At 40.0% G+C, this 25,484-nt stretch overlaps 1 protein-coding gene across 3 annotated transcripts; it reads right to left on the minus strand.

The window, feature by feature from the left end:
• Positions 1 to 923: 923 nt before the first annotated feature.
• Positions 924 to 18,405, minus strand: LOC116055393 (guanine nucleotide-binding protein subunit alpha-11-like). 3 transcript variants are annotated; one of them, XR_004106278.2, is made up of 9 exons: positions 18,112 to 18,405; positions 17,545 to 17,717; positions 14,030 to 14,214; positions 13,536 to 13,690; positions 11,254 to 11,382; positions 8,886 to 9,015; positions 7,802 to 7,955; positions 3,108 to 4,482; positions 924 to 1,902 (listed from the first exon to the last, which is right to left on the minus strand). XR_004106278.2 is itself a non-coding variant. In XM_031307371.1 (8 exons), exons 2-8 carry the CDS (start codon positions 17,693 to 17,695, stop codon positions 4,277 to 4,279), a joined length of 1,110 nt encoding a protein of 369 aa, XP_031163231.1. In that variant the 5' UTR covers positions 17,696 to 17,706; positions 18,112 to 18,405; the 3' UTR covers positions 2,996 to 4,276. The 3 variants fall into 3 exon arrangements, 2 of the variants coding, with proteins under 2 accessions (XP_031163231.1, XP_031163230.1); XM_031307371.1 differs by lacking the exon at positions 924 to 1,902 and having other exon boundaries at positions 2,996 to 4,482; positions 17,545 to 17,706; XM_031307370.1 differs by lacking the exon at positions 924 to 1,902 and having other exon boundaries at positions 2,996 to 4,482.
• Between the last annotated feature and the right edge of the window lie 7,079 nt (positions 18,406 to 25,484).

Raw genomic sequence — 25,484 nt, forward strand, 5'->3', positions numbered from 1 at the left:
TGAGACAGAAGGACTGCCGTGGCCCCGTCACTGTCTGGGAGGTTTACACAAACACACACACACACACACACACACACACACACACACAGCTGCAGACATACTGTATTGACACACACATCTTTGTACGCACAGACACAACCTTACCTCACTCCCACATATACACACTCACTCAAACACACACTTGAGAATGTCAAGTTGTGAGGATGACACTAACAGTCACCAGGGTCACAGGATCACACTCCCATGGTGCAGTGGTGTGACAGCCACTAACAGTCACTGTGTGTGTGTTCATTTGTGTGTATCTATCTGTATAATATTTGTTATGTAAACGTGTCATGTGGCGTGTACTTCACAGTCTACTAGGACTAAATTTTGTTTGGAGAAGCAATTTGTCACTCGCTAATAAGGAACTACTTTGCCTCTGTCAACAGGATGGAGGAATAAAACAGCTTAAACAACTATCATCTGGCTGCGTAAAGCCTAAACTGTCCTCAACTGTCAAATCTACATTTTTTTAGACTCTGAACATGGTGAAAGTGTTTCTCCTTAATGTGCCACCTGCGTACAGAGGAATCCTTGCAGTCTGCAACCCCAGGAACACACACATACTAGTTAATAAATAACTAAAATAATCCCATGTGTCAATCTAATGCAAATCCTACAGTTTTATTATGCCTCTGTGCCATTGACAGCCGTGGCCAGCATATATTATAGGAGTCTGGACAGACATGGATGTAAACGGCAACTTGACGCATACAACTGTGAGGCGGTAATTCTAGTTCAAACTGCGACTCACAGCAAGCATGTGATTGCAGCCTGTGAGACCATATTTATCTTGGTGACAGAGAAAACACATCACACAGACAGGCAAGGAGACTTGGTCCATATCTACCAGGGAAGACAAACAAAAGCAAGCAGAAGGGTGTGTGTTTAAAAGTTTGTTTTTAATATTAACTAGAAAAACAAATATTAGCCCATTTCCTCCACCCGAGTCTACACAAAATAATACACTGTCATCGTATGAGAGGACGTCTCCCAATGCTGAAAAAGTAGTTCACTAGACAATCACAGTTTGTGCTGCTGGTAAACAGTTTAAAAAAACACAGCAGTTAAAACTCAAAAAGTCAAAAATCAAAAGTAGTCAACTTAAAAAGTAGTCATCAGTAAATGTACAGTCAAATTGTGAAAAATACTTTATATGCAGTTAACAAAAGAGCAGCCGAAACCACAGAACAGACACATTGTGAGCTAACGTTCACCTCCCATAGGTCCTTTAATTTAATGAATTCCAATGTAATTTTCCACTCAACACTCAATGACGCACACTGGGGAGCAGAACTAACACATCTAATCAATATTATAAAATTCCACTCCCCACACTGGTATGAATAGAGTTTACACTGCCACCTCATATTAATATCCTTTACCCAGTGGATCGGCTGTTGGATTGTTTTTTTCACCATTATTGATTTGAACTCGCCGTGTGAATCGAGCTGTTTTCTCAGACAGGTCTCATTTCCTTCACTTGTGACCTTTTAAAACCTGTCAGCCTCCAACTGTGATTTGTGCTCAAATGTATGGTATTTATTTTAATGTAGTTTATTAATTGCGGTAAATGGTGTAGAATCTGCTGCTGGCTTTATTGCTGTGTGTTAAAACTGAATGTTGAAAAGCACACTTTAGAGACTATGACCAATTGCATCTTAAAATATTGAAAAATAGACATTTAGGAACTAAAACCAGCTTTACCTGTTTTTTTGGGCACTTTGGGCCCATTAAGAAACAATCTCAATAAACATGACACCTTTTAATTTGATATGCCGAACTCGTTAGCAAACAGTCGCCCATTCACACATCAAACAGTTACGGAGCAACATTAGCATTCTTTCACTTTCCTTTTAGCTCTGTTTTTGTTTTCCACCAACCCGAGGGAAATATCTGGCTCTTTAGCTGCTAAATGCTCCACTATGTTCACCAGCTTGTCGCTAACTGTCTTTTTGCTGTTTTATGCTGGGCAGGTGGCAGACAGTAAACTGACTCCGCCAGATGGATTGCTTCGCATTTGCTCGGCATATCCATCTGGGAACTTTCCGTTGGAGAACTTTTGGGAAGGGCCGAAAATACTGGTCAGCTGATTGGATAAACCATCTGTCTATCACCAATCAACCAATCAGATCAACGATATATCAAACTCTTGCCGAAACCAGTCGGGAGAAGAAAAACATCTTTTCCTCCGAGAAAAGCCTCCAGTGCCGTTTTTTGCTCTTCTTTCAATGAAGGAATACTTTCTAATTCGGATAAAACTTGCGCGATAGCTACGCTCATCTCATCCGTGGAAGCCGCCACGTTGTTTAGGCTGAACAGTCGCTTCTCATTGCGTCACACCTAAACCCGCCTCAAAACCAACGCTGATTGGTCGGTCGTTTGGCAAACGGCTCCAAATTTTCTCTGTCTCAAGAGGTCAGACTGATCTGCGAGTGGAAAACTGGAGCTCGCGAGATCAGGATGGTCTCACGAGGCTAGGCATACAGGGGATTAATTAGAACTTTTGTGCTCAAAACAGCTGCCTATTGCGTCTGGAAAAAATGCTAGAGAGTGAACGAAAACATTAAATTTGCAGGCTGAAAATGCTAACGCTCCGTAGAGCCAACAGGAACTGCAGAGTTAGCTGATATTCCTTCGTGGGTTCGTCGCTACAAGTGACTCCATCTCATACAAGTAGTCAAGTGATCCACTGTAAATATTGATTACAGCTTTTAAAGTAGTTTTTTTCTCCAATGTTTTAAAACCATCCAAATCTCTTTCTTCATGAAACATCTTGGAGACTGTTAACGGATCTGATGATCAGGACTTTGCACTTTACTGTGCATCCATCAATGTTTTCTTAGAACCTGCGGTAAAATGTAAAACACAAGTGGAGCAGGTCGGGATTCAGTATCTTCATTAGATAGAGGGGAAAATAAATTGTTTTTAAAGTGGAAGAAATTGTGCTTTCTAACATCTAACATTTATCTGCAAAACGCTTGAATAACTGGAGGTGAATGTAAGGATGTCATCACATACTGCTGTTATAGCAACGTGAGAAGGACTCAAAAGGAGGTGGTTACACAATCTTTTTGCACACAATAATTGATGGAGACAGATAGGAATATTGCCAGTGTGAGATACCTGTAATCAATAGGGATGTTGGCTCTCTGACAGGAGTGCAGTGTTTGTGAAACAAGCGAAGACTCTGTGGTGATGTTAATCACAGAGAGAAAATCCCCAGATTCAGGATGTCTGATAATAAAAGATTGTAAATCATGTATTGCCATTATCTTAATAATAGAAACTGTGTGTAAACTGTGTGTTTACAGTTGGTGTTTGAACCTGAATGTACCTGCTGGATTCAAATAAAGTGTTTAAGATGTGAGTGACAGGTTGGTGTACCCTAACCTGACGCGCTAGATGGTTTGTTACACAGAACCATCAGAGAAGCCGTCATTGGAAAATGTTTGGAAAAGGGCAGGCACTTTCAAAAAAATACTTGGCAGGTGATTGGATGAACAATCATTCCATCTAACTCTTGCCGAAGCCAGTCAGGAGAAGGGGAAAATACCTTTTCCATCGAGAAAAGCCTTCAGTGCCATTCTTTGCTCATCCTTCAATGAAAAAATACTCTCCAGTCGGCCTATCTGTGACATCACACACACTTAAATAACGGCCGTAGCTGCCAGTAGCTCCTCACAGGACGCTGATTGGTCCAAACCGCCGGTGGTTCGGACACAAACACATTACGTGAAGCCTGAGAGATGGATTTTTGTGTGACGTTGTGAGAATTCAGCTGCCGTGCACTGGTAAAAGTCATTACTCCGTTAATGGCAGCACAACACTTCACAGCATCAGTTCAGTTATGGTTTAATTCAGTCACTGCATCACCCAGACACTCAAAATGGAGGGGAGGGGTGCGGGGGTATCAGAAGTAATTTAAGGCTTGTTGTGTCTCCCAATCTCTCTAACCATCTTCATGCTTTCTACTTGAGAGAAAGAAGAGGAAGAGAGTGGGGTGGTGAAGGTGAGATAGGAGTACAAACTTGTCCCTTTGTTTCTTCATTAAGACCTGATGAGGGAGAAGCGGAGGAGGGGTGGACAGAAGCATGGAGGATGGTCTGATTGTTGTTTAAGAAAGAACGTAGAAAAAGAAGTAACATTTTGGCCTTCATCAGTAGAAGTAAATAGTGCCAAGAGAGTCTAGAACCACTGTTTTCCTCCTGTCTTTTTACCACTGTGTAAATGTTCAGATGACTCCGTAGTCCCTGAGAGACTTGAGCAGCACCGTGTCCTTGACGTCGCTGAAGACCCTGCGTATGTTGCTGGTGTCTGTGGCGCAGGTGAAGTGCGGGTAGAGAGTCTTCCACTCGTCCCTGTTGTCGCGGTTGGTGGCCTGCTGCTCGTACAACTTGCGGATGTAGTTCTTGGCGTCCTCGGGGTCACATCTGTTACCTGGTAACAGAGGTGAGAAGCAGATGAGAGATGGACGAGGGACAACAAAGAGGTAAAACATGAATTATCGGTGGGATCAGAGCTTGTCATTTTCCAAGAAAAAATACCAAATGATCTCTAGCTCAATTTTTCTCTCTCTCTTATGATGGTAAATAAAAAACTTTGATTTTTTTTTGTACTGTTGATAGTCAACACAAACTGTTTGAAGATGTCAACTTGTGCTTAAGGAGATTGTAAGTGCCAATTTTCTGACTAGTTACTGATTAATCAATAGTGGAAATACTTGTTTGTTGCAGCCTAAACATATTGATTAAGCCTATTAAAAGCATTGATAAAGAGAATAAAGATATAGAAAGGAAGACATCGGAACATTTTATTTTTTATTTAACTAGGTATATAGACTAGAATGGATTAGGTTGGATTACCTACTGTATTTGTAATGCTTTCTGAAGAATGAAAGCACAATTTTATAAAACAAAAATAAATTACAACATTACACATTACAGCACAAATCTTTTTATTTAATTTTCAGCTCCTACTACGTGAGCCCTGTCTCTGTGTGTAACATAGAGTTTTTCCTGCATGCCTCTACAATGTGTAACGTTAGACAGCCAATCAGGAGCATTATTAGATCTTGGAAGAAGCATGCTGCATGCTTATTGGCTCACTGACGCTGATGAGATTCTGTAAGTTCTCAACAATCTTGTCACCTGAGAAAAAGTTCTGTTTTATAATTTCCCAGCTGGCGTAATTTTGTCTGATAAACAGCAGTTGCAGCTCACAAGTGCAAATTGAATGGAAATATGATTACAGGCAGTTTTCATCACCACAGGAATGAAAATCAATTCTTGGGGCTGATGGTCATTTTATTGAGTATTCTTTCAGAAAATACAACCTAGTCATTACTTGATAACTACCTCTCTCATGTCATCAGGATGTTGTGATGTTGTAAGAGCAAATGCTGAACTTCTAACAAATAGCGTGCATGATAAAAACTTGGAGCATCACAACACCATTACACAAAGGCAACGCAAGCCAGAGCATTGGGGGGAGGGGTCCTGTTTGTAGGGCTGCAACTAATAATTAGTTTACAATATTGTTTATATCCTTTCATTATTGTTTAAACTATGCAATACAGTGCAAATCAAAAGTTTACAGTGACGTCCTCCAAGTGGCTGTTGTGTTTAACCAGCAGTACACAACTCAAAGATATTTAACGTACCAAACTAGAGTTGCAACCATTAATTGATTAGTCAATCAATAAAACTGGCAACTTTTTTGATAACTGATAATTTAATAATTTGTCTTTTTTATTACAGCATCTCAAATTTCAGGATTTGATGCCTTTCTTGGTCATATTTGATTAAACCAGACATTTTGGGGTTTTTGACTGGTGGTCGAATAAAACAAGCTATGGAAATAGATTTCCCTGGGCTGTGGGAAATTATAAAGACATTTTACACTATTTTCTGACATTTTATTGACAAAAAAATTAATTGATTGAAAATATTTGTTAGTTGCAGCCCTACATTAAACAAAAAATATATACTTTTTAAGAACTGGAAGCAGTGACTGTCTGGAATTTTTTGATAAATGATTCAATTAGTTTTGCATCAACAGACTAATAATTTCATTGACTAATCATTTCAGTGCAAGTCCAATTCACCAAATTTCTCACTGTGTTATGGTATGGTATTGGACTGCAGGGCTACTAAACAAAAGTAGCCTTCACATGTAGTTGCAGCAGCAGCAAGAAGGGCCACACAGGAACACGGCAGCATTAGAAGTAAATAACAGTAAATAGCAGCCAGAGGTAGGAACTGCTCAGAGTTGTCATTAAGGTTAAATTGACATTAAGGAGCTTGACCCTGTATGAGTCATTGTTTTACCCTGCCAACTCTGATGGTAAAACATTACACACACACACACACACACACACACACACACACGCGCGCGCGCGCACACACACACACACACACACACACACACAAATAATCACCGGCAGTCACTAATTACCACCCTGCACACACACACACCCTTCACACATGTACACCCAGGGTTTTGTGGGGGTGCAGGGCTTACGGGAAGCACAGTATCTCTCTGTGGTTGCCATGGGTAACAGAGGGAGGTCGGGGGGAGGTGGAGACTGTTAGGGCAACGCTGTACAGCCTTTCACACCAGCAGAGCTACAGGCTGCAGCCACATCATTAAGCACACCATGTACCTGGAAGTGACTAATTTGCAACTGTGTGTGTGTGTGTGTGTGTGTGTGTGTGTGTGTGTGTGTGTGTGTGTGTGTGTGTGTGTGTGTGTGTGTGAGAGAGAGACGCTAGCTAAAAAAAGATATAATGATTGCTGGCTTTGCTGACACCAGGACAACAGTGATGGAGGGTTCAGAGTCAGGGACGCACTGTGCCTGAAGTCACTGCAAATTTTTCTTTTAATTTATTTTAATACATTATTTTCAGCGGGTGCAGCAGGATGTGATGAGATAGCTGTGTGCCCGAGGCAAATTGGTCGGCGAAGCAAAACAACATCTCTACCATCTTTGGTCTCGGACATGATTCTGTCCACACTGTGATGAGAATACACACCTGCAGACTTGCTGCAATTGTGGTTGTTGATGGTGGTGAAATATGTGCTGCTGATTCGGCTCTGCCCCCAGGCTTTCCCTCGAATACTGTTGTAATTTGTAGTTTCAACCCCAACTTTGAGCTTCACCAAAGCCTTGGATTTAGTGTTGAGGACACACACTGTCCTCAACACTATCAGTTATGCACAAACTTGTTTGATCAGTTTACTATGTTTGTACTATACACATATATAACGTATGTACATTAACTATTACTAGTATTAGAAACTAGTATTTTCCTCATTGATCAATCGACATCATTTGGCTTGAGGCTCTGTGAGAGTGTACTTAGTGCTCTAAGCTAAATGCTGATGCTAGCATCGTAATGCTCACAATGACAGTGCTAACATGTTAATGTTTATCAGCTTTGTTAACCATTTTTACTGTGTTAGCATGCTAACATTTGCTAATTAGCACTAAACACGTACAAAGTACAGCTGAGGCTGATGGGAATGTCATTAGTTTTGCAGGTATTTGGTCATAGGACAATTTGCCTGCTTTTGGTGCTAGGAGAAAATGTAAATGATCACCAAAGTAATTACAATTCATCATGAGGGGGGCATGAATGTCTGTACCAAATTTCATGGCAATCCATCCAATAGTTCCAATAGTTACGATATTTCAGTCTAAAAAGTGATGGTTATTACTATGTAATATAACCTCACTATAAGTGAGCTTATAGCTTACCCGTGAAGCTGGGGAAGTATTTCTGCAGGTCAGAGGTCAGGACTTTGTCAGCCAGGATGTCAGTCTTGTTGAGGAAGAGGATGATGGAGGTGTTTGAGAACCAAGGAGAATGGATGGTGGTGTAGAACAGAGCCAGACTCTCATGCATACGGTTCTGAAGACAGAGACAGAATCAGATATCGTACTGGAGGCTGTTGCACTCTGTCCTTCAGCTCAATATAGAGGGTTTGTTGTAGATAAATAAATTACACCAGTCTCCCAGTTTTTGAGAGATGATTTCGACTTGAAGAGAGAAAAACACGATTTCTCAGGAATGGCAAGACAGATGTGGATGTCTGGGGACGAAGCAGTCCTTTAAAGAGAGGAGGGGGGAAGTTAATGGGGGGTCTGAGCACACGGGCCACTGTGGAGGTTAATGAATGTGTTGGCAGACTAAAAAGTGGCTAGGTGAGATAAACGGCTTAGTAACAGGATGGGAGGGAAGGACAGACGGAAGGCAACAGAGGGCTGGAGAGGCTGAGAAGAGAGACGGGGGGTGGGGGGGGGGGAGATTTCTTGTGCAAGAGTGAAGCCTGCTGGTAGACGTATGAAATTACTGCAGTGAGAAAACATTCGGACGAGAGACACAAGAGAAAATGGACGGATGAATCCCACAGTTTCAGTTACTGGTTAATTTAAAGATTTAGATTTTTATTTCGAAACATCAAATCAGTTGATGAAATAGAATGCATTGTTTTGTTGAGATTAAATTACCAAACTGTATATAAAGCAGTTCAAATAAAATGTGCCTGCCTCGACCAATGACATAGTTAACAGGCTGTTCATATGTTAATGCAGCAGTAATAATAATGCGGCTGCACCTAACGATTATTTTAATAATCGATTATTGCTTAGTCTATAAATTATCATAAAATAGTGAAAAATATCATGACAATACTGCACTATAGAGTGTTTTCTGGTATTACTACTCTTACTTAAGTAAAGGGTATTTGTTTTGACATATGAGGGTGTTTCTATTATTTTGTCCACATTCTGCAGTGCTAGACCGTGTGAGGGACATAGACAAATTTCTCAGTGCTCTTACAATGGTCTCTCTCTCCTCCAGGACCTGGTCGTACTCGCTGAGGGAGGCCAGGAAGATGAGGGAGGTGACGTTTTCAAAACAGTGAATCCACTTCCGACGCTCCGACTTCTGACCGCCCACGTCCACAATCCTGCCAGGGACCGGAGCAGAGGGAGGAAGGAAAGGTTTAATAGGGCACGAAAAAAGCAACTTGAATCAAAACTAGCAACCAATCGGTGCTAATGCTGCTCAAATTACATTACATGTCATTTAGCTGACGCTTTTATCCAAAGCAACTTACAATTGCTATATATGTCAGAGGCCGCACACCTCCGGAGCAACTAGGGGTTAAGTGTCTTGCTCAGGGACACATTGGTTGATGTATCGCGGTGGGAATTGAACCCTGATCTCCCACACCAAAGGAATGTGTCACATCCACTGCGCCATCACTACCCATACATAAGATATGTATACAGAGCAGTCACTAAGTATTTAGACGGTTGTTTTGGTTCTGTACTCCACATATGAAATCACTGTGTTTTCTACACTGTTTACCCGATATGAAGGAAAACACACTCAAATTAAAACTGGAAGTCAGAGCTTTAACCTCCCACGTTGCTAAATGTCTCAACAAAACCCTGAGATATTCTGGTGAACAGATAATAAACAATTAGAATGGTTGTTTAATTTTGATGTGTGAAAGTTAGCTCACTTTGTCTCAAAAGCTGGGGGAAAGAAGTCAAGATGGACTATTTAAAGGGGCTGTGGTCGATATTCAGAACATTAATATGTAGCAGCAGACAAATATTTGTTATGAAAAGATATAGTGGAGTAATGGCGTCCTGAGCAGAGAATGAAGTCACACTCCCTCTGTGTTAGGGCTGGGCGATATGGAGAAAATCAAATATCACAATATTTTTGACCAAATACCTCGATATCGATACCGCAACAATATGGTAGTGTTGACTATTGGTGCTTTCATAAAATATTTACACAATGAGATTTTTTTATAAATAATCATCAGTAATGTGGATATAATGACTAAGTGGGGTAAAGGCAAATAATAGAACAGTTACAACAGTCTGGTAGTTCAGATAATGACATCACTTTACTGTAATGCAGCCTTTAAAACCAGGAAAAGACAACACTTATGCCATATTACGATATTATGATATCCAAAATCTAGTCTCATATCACGATATCGATATAATATCGATATATTGCCCAGCTCTACTCTGTGTATGTTGTAATTTAAACTTCTCTGTTCTATGTTTTGATAGCCGGTCCGGCCGCATGTGCATGTGGCCGTGAAAAAATGTGGGTATTTCATTTATTCAGGAATGGTCTGTGAGAGCCGTGTGGAGGCAATCCCAGCCCACTGTTTTTTCGGTTAAGGTTAGGGCTGTCCAAATAATTGAAATTTAATCGTGATTATGATTTCGGCTCCCAATGATCACAAAAACAGAATAATCGAGAAAAACAATTATTTAGCTCATTACGTTTTGCAAGTAAACTCTTATTTTCTCTTGTGTTCTGAATGAAAAAATTAAGTTTCAATAGGAAAAGTATTAAGGCAAAGTTCACAGTTGTGTTTTTTTTTTTACTGTTGATTTATTTAACTTTTTCCACTGTTTTTTTAAGTTCAATAACTGCAACATCTTTCCAGAAGTCAACGAGTAATCGTGTTAAATTATCGTGATTTCAATATTGACCGAAATAATCGTGATTATATTTTTTCCCATAATTGAGCAGCCCTACTTCAAGTACAGATGTTTCATTAGTATTTACTCTGATTTCTCCAGTATTATATAGTGTATGTTTCTGTCAGTGATTTATTCATCCTGTTGAGGGGTTAGGGTTAGGGCTTATGAAGGTCTAAAAATGTCATTGTGACAATTACTCAAACTGGTTTTCTTTACTTTTGGACTTTTTTGTATTGAAAATGAACGCTCGATCTGGCTTTGATGAATTTGTGATGTCTTGTACTGTAAGTGTCTGTGCAGGCTGGGTATAGCCGCATCCAATGTGCTGGAGTACAGAGCCAAGACAAACCTTTGAGCTATACCATAATGATTTAAGAGCAAGTGTCATTTAATTTGGGAACACAACGTTCCTCTAAAAGTGAACTTTGATCTTTGTCTGCTTAGCTGTAGTCAGATCCCCCTCTGGTTTCAGAAAGAAACAATACTAACAAGTTATAAATAAACCCAGAGAGCGACACCTCACTTCCCGGACTCGACAGAAATGTGATCCTGTTGTGGCCATACAGGCGTGAGCAGACAAAGCACCTGCATGAGTCAATAGTGTTTGTTTTTTTTCACCACGCAGTGAATAGTGTCGGTGTTAGGTTCCTCCCTCTTAACAGGTTGGTAATCTGAAGACTGGCCACCTTAGTGTGATGGTCTTGATGATGAAGGAGTAGTCATGGATGCCCGTGGTGGGGAATCGTACTCGCAGCACGTCCTGTTCTGTGGGGATGTAGTCTGGGGCGGCGATGCGGTCCAGGTTACTCATGTAGCTGAAGGAGAGAAGAAGGAAAGAGAAAGTTTTTACAGCGGTGCTAAAGAGTCTGTGTTTGACACAACGGGAGAACTCCAGTAAAACATTTTGTCTCTGTTTACACGACATCCATCGACCATGTAAAACAAACTGAAGTGACACGAGATATATGATTAAAAAAAAACCTGTGATTAAAAAAAATACAAGAAGGGAGTGGAGCGAGTCCATATCACCCTGTTGACAGACGACGGCTTTATGGCTTGTGTTGATACAAGCTGTTATTAGCTTCTGCCTGCGTTTTCTCATGCACACACGGTGATGACTGAGGTGCTGGGTAAACACTGGACAGAGCAGCAACAGAAAAGAGAAAACAGGCTGACTCTTTGTTATGGGATACATCAGATACTTTGAGCGTGAGGCTCACGCCCATTGTATGTTAAGTCGTTTCATGTTGATTATAAAGACACATTATAGAGGGGGTAGTTCTGTACTGTGACTTTTTCAGATTTTCCTTATCAGTTTAAAAGATAATTCATGCAGCAAGTCTAGCAAGACAGTTGGCTGTTTCTTTCTCAAATACTTTTTGATGAAATGGTGATTTCAACGTGGCTGAAAAATGGCTGGATACAGTCCAGTAAGCAAAGAACTAGCTCCCTCCAGTGGTTTCAGTACAAAATACAAAGGCCAAAACGTATTCTGAGTGCTACGATGACAGACAAGGATCATGTGGGGCTGGAAAAAACGACAACAAAAAATGAGGCAATGTCAACAACAAAAAGTATCCCTTCTTTTAAGAACTCTCCTGAAATGACAAAAATAAAAGAAAACTACAACTGAGAATATAAAAACACTTTAACCCTTGTGTTGTCTCCCCGTCAACCATGAAAAAAACCTTTCTGTTGTCCCTATCTCAATGTTTTAGTCGCTTTTTTAAAAAGTTTATTTGATGATTTTGGTGTTTTTTCCCCAACGTTTTGGTCACTTTTTTCAACATTTTTATAGCTTTTTCTGATGTTTTTATCACTTTTTCAATGTTTTGGGTGTTTTTTTTTCCATGTTTTGGGTGCTTTTTCCGACGTTTTTGAGGCTTTTTCCCATCTTTTTCATTGCTTTTCCCAAACATTTCCGGCACTTATTTCGACGTCCCATACTTTCTGATATCATTTTTTTTTTTTTTTTTTTTAAACGGGGTCAAATTTGACCCGAAGACAACATAAGGGTTAAAAAAAATGACAACAAATAAGTACATACAGCTTCTCCGGCCCTCCTTACTTTTTCATTTAAAAGACAACATTTTTTGGGTGTGTGTCTACTTGTGAGTTTTGGTACAAAGGTCAGATGTGGCATAAACAAACAATACAAACCATATGTCCACACATTCTCTTGTCATACATTAGATGGTACCAATACTGTGATGTTACCGCTGCAGTTGTGTCCTTACTTTACTACAGATAACGTATTTAACGTCTGGACCTGTTTAGCCTTTTTCTTACGTTCTGATTATTTGGTTTATGCCTCTTTGATATTAGAATGATGGCACATCTTGCTGCTTATGTTCAAAGCACTTATTGCTAGTGCTATCTAGCCATGCAAATGAAGACAAATGAACAATTGTCAACAATTTCAGTCATTCAGTCTTTTTTTCTTTTATATTTTGCTGGTTCTGAAAAGTAAGAATTTGCTACTTTTATTTGTCCTATATCATTGTAACTTAAATATCCGTGTGTTTGAACTTTTGGTCAAATAAAATAACCAATATGAAGACTTCACCTTGGACTTTTTTGACATTTCGTAGATTGAGCAATTAATCGCTAATGAAAATGAACATTAGATGCAGCCCCAGTCATAATAATATACGCTTTGAAACCACTAAGACTCTTTGCACTTAGAAAGTGTTTTAATCTCAGATGTCTCTAACTTTATCTCTAAAGTGTGCAGTAAATACATATACAGGACAGATTACTTTTGTCATTTATTCCTTTTTTTCACAGACGTTGTGATAACCCGTCTTGTGAAACAGTGTCTATCATGGATTCCTGTGTTGTGATGTCATCTTTGGTTACTTGCTGTGACAGTGTTTGATCATGATTGCCCTCTGATTGCTAGCCCTAACTCAGGGTGTAGTACTACAGTGTAGAGAGCTCTGACTTTAACTGTGACACAGCTACTCACTACTCAGTGGAGTCCAGGAGCTGGTACTCGCAGCGACGGCTGTAACAGACCCGGATGCCCGAATCTGCCCAGAGGCGGCGGATTGCGTCAACGTAGCCGCGCTCCAGTTGGCGGATCTGCACTGTGTTTATGTCCTGCAGCCACTTGGCGTAGATCTGAAAGACAGCGAGAGACTCGGCATATTAGATTTTGTGCTGTACCGTGTTTGTGACGTTTTACAAAACCCTGTATCTGACTGTTTTCTTTATGTTTATGGGAGTACATTTCTTTTCTTCTCTTCTTTTTATAGACTACAACATGCTCAGTGTGTGTGTGTTTCTGTGCAGCCAGTGTTTAATGCCTCTTGTTTAATGTGGGCACAATTGCACGACTCTGGGGAGTGCACTTGCCCTGATGCCCGCACACGTGTGTTGACGTGTGTTTGTTTGTAAGTGTGTTTGTAAGTGCGTGCGTGCGTGTGTTCATGTGTGTTTAGGTCTATGTTATGTGTCTACCTCATTCTCAGGGTTGAAGTAGGGGATATTGAGTGCGGCCATGGCTCCTATCATGGCCTTCATGGCTGTGAGGATGTTCTGGAAGATGCATTTGGCAAAGGTCCTCCTCTCCTCCTCTGAGAAGCCTCGTCCGTGGATGATCCTCATCTGTCGGATGAAGGTGGTTTTTCCGCTCTCCCCAGTACCTGAGGAAATAATAATGACAAAATGAATTATATATAGTACGACTCTGTCAACAGGGCAGCTCAGAGCCTAGCACCGTCGCCTCACTGTTTGTTGGTGTGGGCCTCTGTTTATTCATGTTCTACTTTATGGGTTTCCTCCATGTTTTCCAGCTTCCTCCCACTGTCCAAAGACTTGCAGGTCAGGTGACCTGTAGGTGTGAGTATGTTTGTAATTGGCTTACAAAATGGATAGATGAATGTGATTTAAAAATGGCCACTAAAACGTGCCATACATTTCTCCACAGTGGGATCTATCTGAAATGTGAAAATGTTAAAAGAGCTCTAAATATTTTTACTTCATTTTAGGTTCCAGTTTTTAATGGGGTTAATGGTCTGAAATACTAACTAGATTTTGCTCATAGTGATACACCCACAGAAAATTATCCCATCAGGTGGTTGGTTAGCTCAGTGGGTATTGCAGGCGCACATATGCAGAGGTTTAAGCCTCGACGTGGAAGGTCCAGGGTTGGAATCTACGTAGGGATTTAGTGTTGTTCCGCTCATTGTTTTGTTTTTTTCAATGTTTTGGTTTGGTTCATTCATAAAAGCTCACACTGTACGCTACCTGCTCAGCATAAAACAGTTAAAGTGAACGACACGCTGGTGAACACAGTGGAGCATTTAGCAGCTGAAGAGCCAGATATTTCCCTCAGGAGTTGGTAGAGACCAAAGCAGAGCTAAAAATAGAGTGAATTTACCCTGTCGCCTGAAACACAACTCCAAATAAATGTTATTGTTGCTGTGTCTGCTGCATGTGTAAAGGAGCAACTGTATTTTAACTTTATAAGGACAATGTTTATAGAGTGTGGTCTAGACTTACTCTATCTGTAAAGTGTCTCGAGATAACTCTTGTTATGATTTGATACTATAAATAAAATTGAATTGAATTGAATTGAATGTTGTGTTTAAGTGCACCAAGTGGCCAAAATATATATAAAAAATGCAGCTTTGAAGTAGCCAGAAGAAAGATTCAACCTTAAATAGTTGTGATAATACAAAATATGAAATAGCTTGATAGACATTTTGAGATGTCATAACAGGAAACGCACAAGTGTTAATTCATTAATAACAATAACAAGCCGTCGTCGTTTCCTGTGTGTTTCCTTCTATGAAGAGTCAAAATGGATACTGCAAAAACAGGGTTTTTTATTTAAGTGAATAGATGTGTGGGCTGCTATTAAATGATTCATTAAAACTCTTTAGGAAAGAACAGTAGATGTAAAATACATGTTGTCAGAAGCAGAATTTCAAGAAGACTATACTGTGAGTGACTACAGCGTTGTTTCTCTTCGCTGTTCATTTTCAGCCTCAGAGATTAAAGTCAAATAGTGCCTGAGATTATAAAAGAAATACTGAATTATTTTCATTTGAAGGAATATTGTGTTGATACTTTACAGCTTCCTTTTTATTTCATCTATATTTCTGTATTTCACAACAAGTTGTCTGTCTGTATAGTGCTCCACACACATGTATGGGGAGGTTGACAGGCTGCAGAGCAACACTGCACCTGTTGCAACACCACCTCCAGTCGTGATTTAGTTGCTGTTTAGAGTTCTGCCTGGTGCTCTTTAAATGTGTATCATTAAATCAGCCATTTCTGCAAGAGGAAACTAAAACCCTTAATATTGCACCAAACACTTTGTTGTAATTTCTCAACACTGCTTTCAGGGAATAGCATATAATCCTCCAACCAATCAGAATTTTTTTCTGTCTGTTTCCGTACACAAACATGTATTTTCTGTCATTCTATGCCGTGACAAAGGAAATAAGACACGGGAAAAAATTCAATATAATTGTTTACTGTCTCTCCATATCATTGCAGGGTTTCCCCCAGGGAATTTACCAGAGGTGGTAAGGCAAGTGTACATAAGGCAAAGACAATAGGCTCGTTCGAGATGAGCCAGGTCTGCGCAGAATCGATCACCGGCGATCGCCACCCAATGCATGCCGGTTAGATTTGTGTCTGACTTGATCCCGACTTGCTCTGATGTCATGCACATGTGGGCAACGATAACCTCACGAGATCAAGGCGGCCGCAGTTCTGAGACGCAGGCAGCGCAGTTGCTTTTCACCGACTGCAAGACCCACGTGGACCCAGGGCATGCTGGGAAATGCCTGGCTCTCAGCTGATTGGTTCAGAATCGACTCAACATGATGACGTTTTATAGATTTTGAATTGGAGGGATTTTAACTGCTATTTGTCTGATTTAAAGGCTTATTCTGTACAGAACATGTGTGGCTGATAGTTCCGTTTAGAAGTCAGAGAGACTAAATCCGTTCAGATTACGGATCATCTACTGTCTGTTGTTTATTATCATCAGCTCACATTTTTTTAAAGATTATTTTTTGGGGCATTTTAGGCCTTTAATTCCACAGGACAGATGACGACATGAAAGGGGAATGACATGCAGCAAAGGGCCGCAGGTCAGAGTTGAACCCACGGCCACTGCGTTGAGGAGTAAACCTCTATACGTATATGTGCGCCTGCTCTACCAATTGAGCTAATCCGGCCTCACTCAGGTGGAGCATTTTAACAGCTACTCTGTCTTTATAAAACAGCTGGAGACTGTGTACAAGCTGATAAATGGGTCTTATAACATTTTATTTAAATCAGAATCGGACCTAACAGGATGTGAGTGTTTCTGTGACTTCCTATTCAGCCTGAAGGCTGCTGGGAACAGCTGGAAACTGTCCGACTTCACAGCAGATTTTTGTCACCGCCCCCGGCTGCTGCCGCCTGCTCTCGTCCACTTTACAGGCGAGGCGCAGTTCATCTCAAACGAGCCTAATCAGTTAGCAAACTAGTTGCTGATAAATTTTCTTGATTAATCAACTAATAATTCAGCCTTATGCCCCCTTTAATTCACCCATTAATACTCTGTACCTGTCAGCTGGGTATATCTGACAGCTGAAAGCATCAAAGCACCGCTGCTGCCAATTAGGTCATTAAAAAGTCATCCAACCGGCTATAAAGTGGGCATGTAGGTTTTACCATTCAAATACCAATCTGGACCATTCTTTACATACTTGCAGGGTGACACAAGTATGCTTTACGTAGTTTTCTCACTTGGCTGCTGCGAGCTACCAAACAAACAGGCCAAGCAGTTATAATTTGCATAAAGGGCGTTCCTTTACAGTGTCCTCTTTTGATTTTCTGTCAGTTTGATTTATTTTGTTTAATAAATATATATTGCCATCACTGATTTTGTTGTTGTGGTTACTCTCATAGGCCTCATACTGCCATCATTAATGTAAAAGATGAACAAAGGTGCTCTGTGTGCAGTCACTGACCCAGCAGGAGAATTTTAATTTCCCTTCTCTGCTTCTTCTTCTGCTGCTTGAGGATCCTCTCGATCTCTCTGTCCACAGCGATGGTCGTCTTCTCCTCCTCGGATAGAAAGCACACACACATGCGGTGGCACCACTGAGAGCAGCCCGCCATGGCCAAAACCACTGAAATGAAACTGTTAATGAATAATCAGCTGTATGTAATGAGCCGATAAGGACTGACAATAAAATCGTTGTCAAGTTGCCCTGTGTCCGTTTGATGTCCCTTAATGAATTGTTACTTTGTAGGTAACATTAGACCTGTCAGGATTTATTCTAGCACACACCCCCCCCGGAAGTCTTCCTACTACACTGTAGCTGTATTCATATAGCCAATGCAAACAGGTCAGAGTTTAACTTTAAATGGTGTTTCACACTTAAACAGTGTAGCAGGAGCTCTGCCAGATCAAGCTTTCTTTGAAATATTCACCTGGTTGACTCATTTTCAAATCAACTTCGACTGCTGTGACAATTCAAGTTTATTCAAGAGGAGTTTGGAAGTTACAAATAGAAAACAATGAAGCGCCTTACCTCCCAGTCAGTCCGTCACACTCCCTGAAAACGAGCAGGTAACGTTACACACTCCGAATGCTTCTCGCGGTCCATTTCCCACCGTGTCCCGGGTCCACTTCCACCTGCAGTTAACAGCTACTGTCGCTGAAGCGCACGAGCAGCGGCACTACCCTGCTGACACGGAAACTGACATGAAACTTCTGTTTTTCAGCCCACGTCAAACAACCTGCCGCTCGGCGAAGTCCACCGTCCGCGTCTACAGAGGAATGTGCAGCTTCTGTGGTCCGCTGGAAACTCTCTGTAACAGGAATGCGCTCTGGCGACTCTGCGGCAAGAGAGCGGCAAACAACCGCAGCAGCGCCGGAAGTTAGACGGTTGTGCCTATAAAATAAAAGCATGTTGCTATTTTACATATAATTGTGCATAAAAGAAACATTTAGATGATGACATGGACTAAATTGCTGGGTTTTGCTAATTATGAAAACAATGGAGTATATTTGAAAGCATCACATAGGCCTACAAGTAGTGGTTTAATAGCCTATAGCCTAAGTCATTTACACGAGTCCACTTAAATACAATTTTATGACACACAGTAGCTATGAGTTGCCATTTTATGCTTTATACTTTTATATCAAAGGGAAATAATGTACTTTTTACTCCAGTACAGCTTTAAAATAAAATATAAAAATATGATGCAATTTTTTGTAATAAACTACCCAAAAGAATATGAAAATAGTTAGCCCCACCTCGATAGGCTATAACATTAATATACTGCTTACACATTAACGCATTGGTAAGAATAATCCACTAGTATAATAGGCCTACATGATAATAGAACTCTTTTTTTCTGTATAATGAGTGCAATCTTTTGATACTTAAAAGTACATGTTATGTAAAACACTTAAATACTTTTACATAAGTGACATTTTGAATGATTGATTTTTACTTGTGGCAGAGCTTTTTTTTCATGCAGGCAAAACACATGCTATGACATCACAATTGTGACCAAACACGCAACATGCTTAAGAAGTAGAATCCATACAGGGTAGCACAGCAGTATATTTCTGCCCCTTCGTGACTCATTGTTGATACTGTGACCACTCCCCGGGTATATTGTTCCAAAGTAAATAAGCTGGTCACGAGTCTTGCATGACGTCTGCATGAGGTGAACAGATATGACAGAATACACAAAGCCAAAACCGCTGCATGTGTTGACAGCAAATTTGATATATTAGCCTGTGAATATAGCTGAAAGTCACAGGACCTAAGTTCCCGGTTAGGATGTAGGTAGGCTAGTTGGAGTCTGTTTTGTAGGTCTTTAAAAGGCAAAAGTCTAATAAGTCAAATGGCAAATGCTGTTTGTGTCAATTTTGGTTGTTGTTCATTGTTCTTTTGCATGTGTTATCTGTTATTCTCTTCCTGTATACATATGTGAATGTCTTTGCACAAGTATAATTTAAAAAAGAAAACAAATCACTTTTTATACAGGCATTTTCTTTTGTTAAAAATAGAGATTATCTCTGTCTAACATGTTGGGGTTTCATTTATTTACTTTGGTGTTTTGTATGAGGCTCCACCAGTGTTGTGCCTGTTGAGACAACAGCATTATTATGAAAAACTTATACCGGAAGCTCTTATTCTTTCAACTCTGGTTTGACAGCAGCATGAATCAGTGTGCTGCGCTGCGGATAAAGTTTCGGCTGCTTGTTGCTGCAGAGTCTCGCCTGTTTCATGTTTTAGCTGAGCTCGAGTTAAATCACAGACACAAAAGTTTTACTGAATTATAATTAATCAAATAGTGAAAGTTTAAACTTTACATTGCCAGCTTTCAGCTCATAACATTTTAATAGGCTATTAGGCTATTTATTATTTTATTATTTTGTACATTTGAAACCTTTAGTTGATCTTATTTCAAAATATTAGTAGTAGGCCTATAGCCTGGCCTACTACAAACACAAAGTGCCTGTAGGAGTGATTTTATTCATAGCAGCACTTTGTGAATCACCCTGAAAGTGTTTTCGTGGCAGAGATAAAGTGTACAACAGGTATTTAGTCACTCCTCTCGGCTGCTATTTGGGTGTCAATCTTTTGTCTCAGGCAGCAAAACCGGTTGGTCTAAGGCTTCATGGTCTCAGATATTGAGATCACCTGAGCTCTGCATTGCCGTGAGAATAATGTGGTGAAAGACCAAGAGAGGTGTGTATGGAGGGGTCTTTTTAGTATAATATAAAGCATATGGAATGTAATTGTGTAGTTGTTGTTCCTGTAAACATGGCCCTTTGGGATACTTGTAATGTACTTGTAATGTGTGTGTGTGTGTGTGTGTGTGTGTGTGTGTGTGTGTGTGTGTGTGTGTGTGTGCGCGCGCACACTAAGGACACATAGGCCTATATAACATATCCCTAGTGTTTTTGTTGAGGATATACGTTTGTATTTGTTAGAAAGTCAGTTTACACAAATAATAAATGTACTATTTATATTAATTAATGTATGTGTGTGTGAGTTGTTTTGCTGTGTTCGGAGTTTTATGAAAATATCATATCATACTCAAAAAAAAGGTACAAAACAGTTTTTGCAGTTTTTTTCATGAGGGAAAATGTATTATTACAATATTATATGTCAAGATGAATCTGGTATGAACCTGAAATTCTGAGAGGATGGGAGAGAGAGAAGGAAAGTGACAGAAAGAAAGAAAGACAGAAAGCGTGCATAGCAAGTGGGTGTGGACTGACAGTAACAGGAAAGTACCTGCCTCATCCTTCTAGTATCAGCAAGTTAGATATTTGTGGTGTTCTTTTGATGGCAGAGGTGAATCTGAATCTGCAAGAATGATACAACACATTGTATAATTGGGTCGGCTCTGTAGGTGTCGTATCATCTTGTAGATGAATCCTTACAGACAGGAAGCAGCAGGAAGAAGAGGGTGAGGGGGGGTGTCTAACTGCATGTCAATCACTGCTCATGCACATGCATTCATTCTCCCTTGTGGGGGGAGGGGCTTAGGATACTGTTTTGGGCTTTAGCGGAAAGGGGGGAGGGACTGAGAAGTTGTCGATGTTCAAATTGTTTTAGCTAAGGCCTGGATCTTCGCAATCCTACCTACAGCACCTTTAATCTGTAGTATTTGTGTATGTGTAAACCAATAAACTAAACTAAACAATTAATTAATTTGTGTAAACTGTTGTTCAGCAAGAATAACCATTCAAACACAATTGTTCAAACAGCATTATTGTTTAGATAAATGCACATTTGCACAACATTAACCCTGCTCATGAGATTCCCTTTAAATGTCAACCACAAAACGCAATTAAACACTTTTACAAATGCTCTTTGATTCACTATACCGGTTACCAACCTTTGACCCCTCAGCTTACATATGTCCAGTGGTGGAAAGTAACTAAGTACATTTACTCAAGGACTGTACTACAATTTTAATGTACCTGTACTTTACTTGAGTATTTCATTTGTTTTGTTTTTGCTACTTTGTCCACTATATTCCTGAGTCAAATATTGTACTTTTGAACTCCACTATGTTCAGATTAATAAAAATATTTAGTTAAATACTAAATGTAATCAACAGATACATTACTACGTATGTATTAAATTGGATAAAGATATAATTTCATTGATCCATTGGTGAAATTCACAAGCTACTTGCAGTGTATATAGGTTAAGTCCCACCTTTACCAGCTGCAACATTAAAGTAATGTACATTTTAATGCATCAATAATTATAACTCAATAATTTACATTATTCTGAAATGGGCTGTTCTGCATAATGAGTACTTTAATTTTGGTACTTTATTTATATTTTGATGCTAATACTTATGTACTTTTACTTAAAGTGGCTATATTTAAAGCAGCCATATTATGCTCATTTTCAGGTTCATGATTGTATTTTAAGGTTGTACCAGAATAGGTTTACATGGTTTAATTTTCAAAAAACACCATATTTTTGTTGTACTGCACCGCTCTCTCTCACTGCTGCAGCTCCTCTTTTCAGCTGGTCTCTGTTTTAGCTACAGAGTGAGACCTCTTTTCTTCTTCTTCTTCTGTACTATCTTTGATAGCACTTGCACATGCCCAGTAGCTCAGATGTAGATCATGTCAGCTAGCTAGCTCCATAGACAGTAAAAGAAAGGCTGTTTTTACAACTTTGGTCAGTTACAAGGCAGGATTAGCTGGGAGACTTCTAAATGAGGGCGCATGTAAGTAGTTCTTTTGTAGATTATGGTGAACTTGTGTGTGTTGTAGCAGTGCTTTGCTATTGAGAACGAGGTAGCATGCTAGCGTTAGCATGCTAGCGTTAGCATGCTAGCGTTAGCATTAGCGCTACGAGCTAATGGTTGCGGTTAGCCTGCTCGTTTCGGCTTGTGACATCACAAGCCGTGCAGATTTTGACCAGCTCACCCAGAGACTGAAGGCAGGACACATTCAGAAACTGTATCTCACTCTAAACAGCATGGATGGATTCTTTTCAAAGTTTGTATGTGTGTGGAAGCACCAGAGACACAACATAACACCCCAAATCCCAGAAAAAGTGATTTTTTCATAATATGGGCACTTTAACTTTCAGTTTGTGTTGATTCTAGCGGCCGCTTTGGACAAAAGCGGTAGTGTTTTTACCACACCTGCTGTCGTAAAGGTCTTTTCTTTAGGGTGCTTTATTGTCCACTGTAGATTACCAAGTTAGCGTTACTGGGAGGTCATACAGTTGCGATGAATGTTTTGCTCAGACAGAAAAGTATTAATTTACAATAAGAGAATAAGATACAGATGCATCGTTGCATACGGTAACTTAGCCTACTGCATGTATTGTGAGCTAAACCGGGTATCACTGTCACTGTGTCACAAGCCAAAGCATTAAGAGAAATAACTTATATAGCACATTTCATGAAAACCCATGGACACTTTACACAGGTACAGGGGGACAAGGGAAAAGAAAATAGGCCAACACAAACACGGCCACTGGCGTTCAACCACATCGCGCATTGTAAAGTTATTTTATAAATGAAATAGACATATTACATACACGAGGGCCAATTCGGGGACGTTTTTGAATCATTTACAATACCGTAATTGTATCCATCTGTTGATAGCCCGACCGAGATTGACTCGGTTTTGCCCGTTGTCTTTCACTTTCCCTTCTAGCTTTTAGTTATTCTTCATTTATTTCCTTTTTTTCTGTGATGGCCCTGCCCCAGTATCAGCCGTAACTACAGCAGATAACTTCTAAAATAAAATTAAAATACAATTAGGCCTACATAAAGAAATCTCCTGCTACCTTTTACCTGGCTGGATGCACTAACACAGGCTTTTCCGGTGATACACCGAAATCTGTGACCCATCAGAATGTGTGCTCTGTAGCGCCGTCTACATGCCGTAAATCATTCTGTGACTTTGCGGTAAAAAAAAACTGACCTGGGCAGAGGCCTTAATAAAAACTATATAAAACGTCCTTCTTTTCACCGTTAGTCTCGTTTGCAGTTACAGGTCATTTATGATCATCAGAAGGAACATTACACAGTGTCAGAAACATGTAAAAGTTACATATAGTCACTTTAAATAGAATTTTGAATACAGGACTTTTACTTCTAACATAGTATTTCTAGACTGTGGTATTGATACTTTTACTTAAGTATAAGCTCTAAGTACTTCTTCCTCCATTGCATATATCTACATATGAATTGTGAGCAGCTACATCAAAAAGCGGCTGTCTCCTCAAGAAAAAATTAATATAAATTTGTGTAAAAGAGCCATGTTTTTCTTCTTTTCTGTCCCATTTATTATCTTGCGACCCCTCAGATGTATCCTGTGTATCCTTGTAATTATTCCTAGACGCCCAAATGTAGAGTGCATTTTATATAACATTACATTACTAAGACTTAAACATAATATGAGGATATTCTTAATTTTAGAAAATAAAACTTGTGTGAAATGTTTGTTCGTTGAATGATATGGCAGACAGTTCAAAGTGAATGAATAAAGTCATTTCTGAAGGTATGTGGCTTCACTGAGATGTGGGCACATCATGCTATATGTGTTCTCATGAGTCATGACTGAGGATTCTCCTGATCATACCGAGCATACCAAGAACCAGTTTGTTGTTAGCTAATGCATTCATTCTTTTAGGTTACATCTTGAATCTTTGGCATTTGAGCTTCGGGAGTTTAAACCTTCAAATTGCAAAATATTTTAAACTTTAATCTATATCTATTTTTGATATACTTGAAATGTTAAAGGTCCCATGGCATGAAATTTTCACTTTATGAGGTTTTTTTTAACATTAATATGAGTTCCCCCAGCCTGCCTATGGTCCCCCAGTGGCTAGAAATGGTGATAGGTGTAAACCAAGCCCTGGTTATCCTGCTCTGCCTTTGAGAAAATGAAAGCTCAGATGGACCGATCTGCAATCTTCCCTTTGTGACGTCATAAGGGGAATGGTTACCTCCCCTTTTGCTGCTTTGCCCGCCCAGAGAATTTGGCCCATGGATGTATTAAGAGAACTGGATACAGTGTTCGGCAGGAAGCCCCGTACATTCCAATGAGAGTGCTCAAAAGCGCATAAAGCAAACATGGAGCTCGGCTCATCCGTGTTGACTGGCCCATGACGTCACGATGGACATGCGCACCAGCAACAGTTTGTTTGTGTTGTCGTAGCAACCGGTAGCAACATGCTCATTCATGAGCTTCTCTCTCGTGTCTCTTACAAGTGGCAAACTCATGAACTTGCCGTTTTCATTGTCTAAAATATTCACTATTTGTGTTTTTGTTGTTCCTGATCGTTAACATGCTTATCTAAATAAACGATGGATGTATTTAAACAACCAAGGAGATTTAATCATTATGTCGTGCTACTAGCTACTAGCTAGCACTAGCTAGTTATTAAGGTTAGCCTGCAGTTTCGTGAACAGAGCTCATCCATGGCTTCATCCCTCATCCACGTTACAAGCTTTACAGCATACAGCCCTCGGATGTATCATAAGAGAGAACCAAGGCGATGTAATCACTAGCTATGTCTGTAGTAACGTTATGTAGGCATATAGCTAATTATGGTATTACCGTTCTCTTAATACATCCATGCTAGCTACCGCTAATAGCTACTAGCCGATAGTCCCGCCAGTTTGGGAAATGCTTCATACATGACGTTACATCCACGTTACAGGCTTAACAGCATACATACATCCCTCGGGTGTATCATAAGATAATACCATGGACGTATTAATAGAATACATGGTGAATTACAACCATTAGCTATATCCATTATTACAGCTACAGACCATGTCATGTGAGCGGGCGGGCGCAGTCCCGCGGGTCTGATCGCGTCTATTATGTGCGTTTGTCATACCTAGTTTATTAACTCTGGATTTGGCTACTAGTAAATGTTAAAAA

This window comes from Sander lucioperca, chromosome 11 (genome assembly GCF_008315115.2).
Source record: "Sander lucioperca isolate FBNREF2018 chromosome 11, SLUC_FBN_1.2, whole genome shotgun sequence".
NCBI classification, from domain to species: domain Eukaryota; kingdom Metazoa; phylum Chordata; class Actinopteri; order Perciformes; family Percidae; genus Sander; species Sander lucioperca.

Bases quoted from the DNA above. Each gene is read 5' to 3' on its own strand.
- LOC116055393 (XM_031307371.1), bottom strand. From the start codon at position 17,695: ATGGCGGGCTGCTCTCAGTGGTGCCACCGCATGTGTGTGTGCTTTCTA. The intron at 13,691-14,029 runs GTAGACACATAA...GCTGTCTTTCAG, and splicing joins ACTTCAACCCTGAGAATGAG to ATCTACGCCAAGTGGCTGCA. The intron at 9,016-11,253 runs GTGGCCAGTCTT...GGTCCCTGGCAG, and splicing joins ATCAAGACCATCACACTAAG to GATTGTGGACGTGGGCGGTC.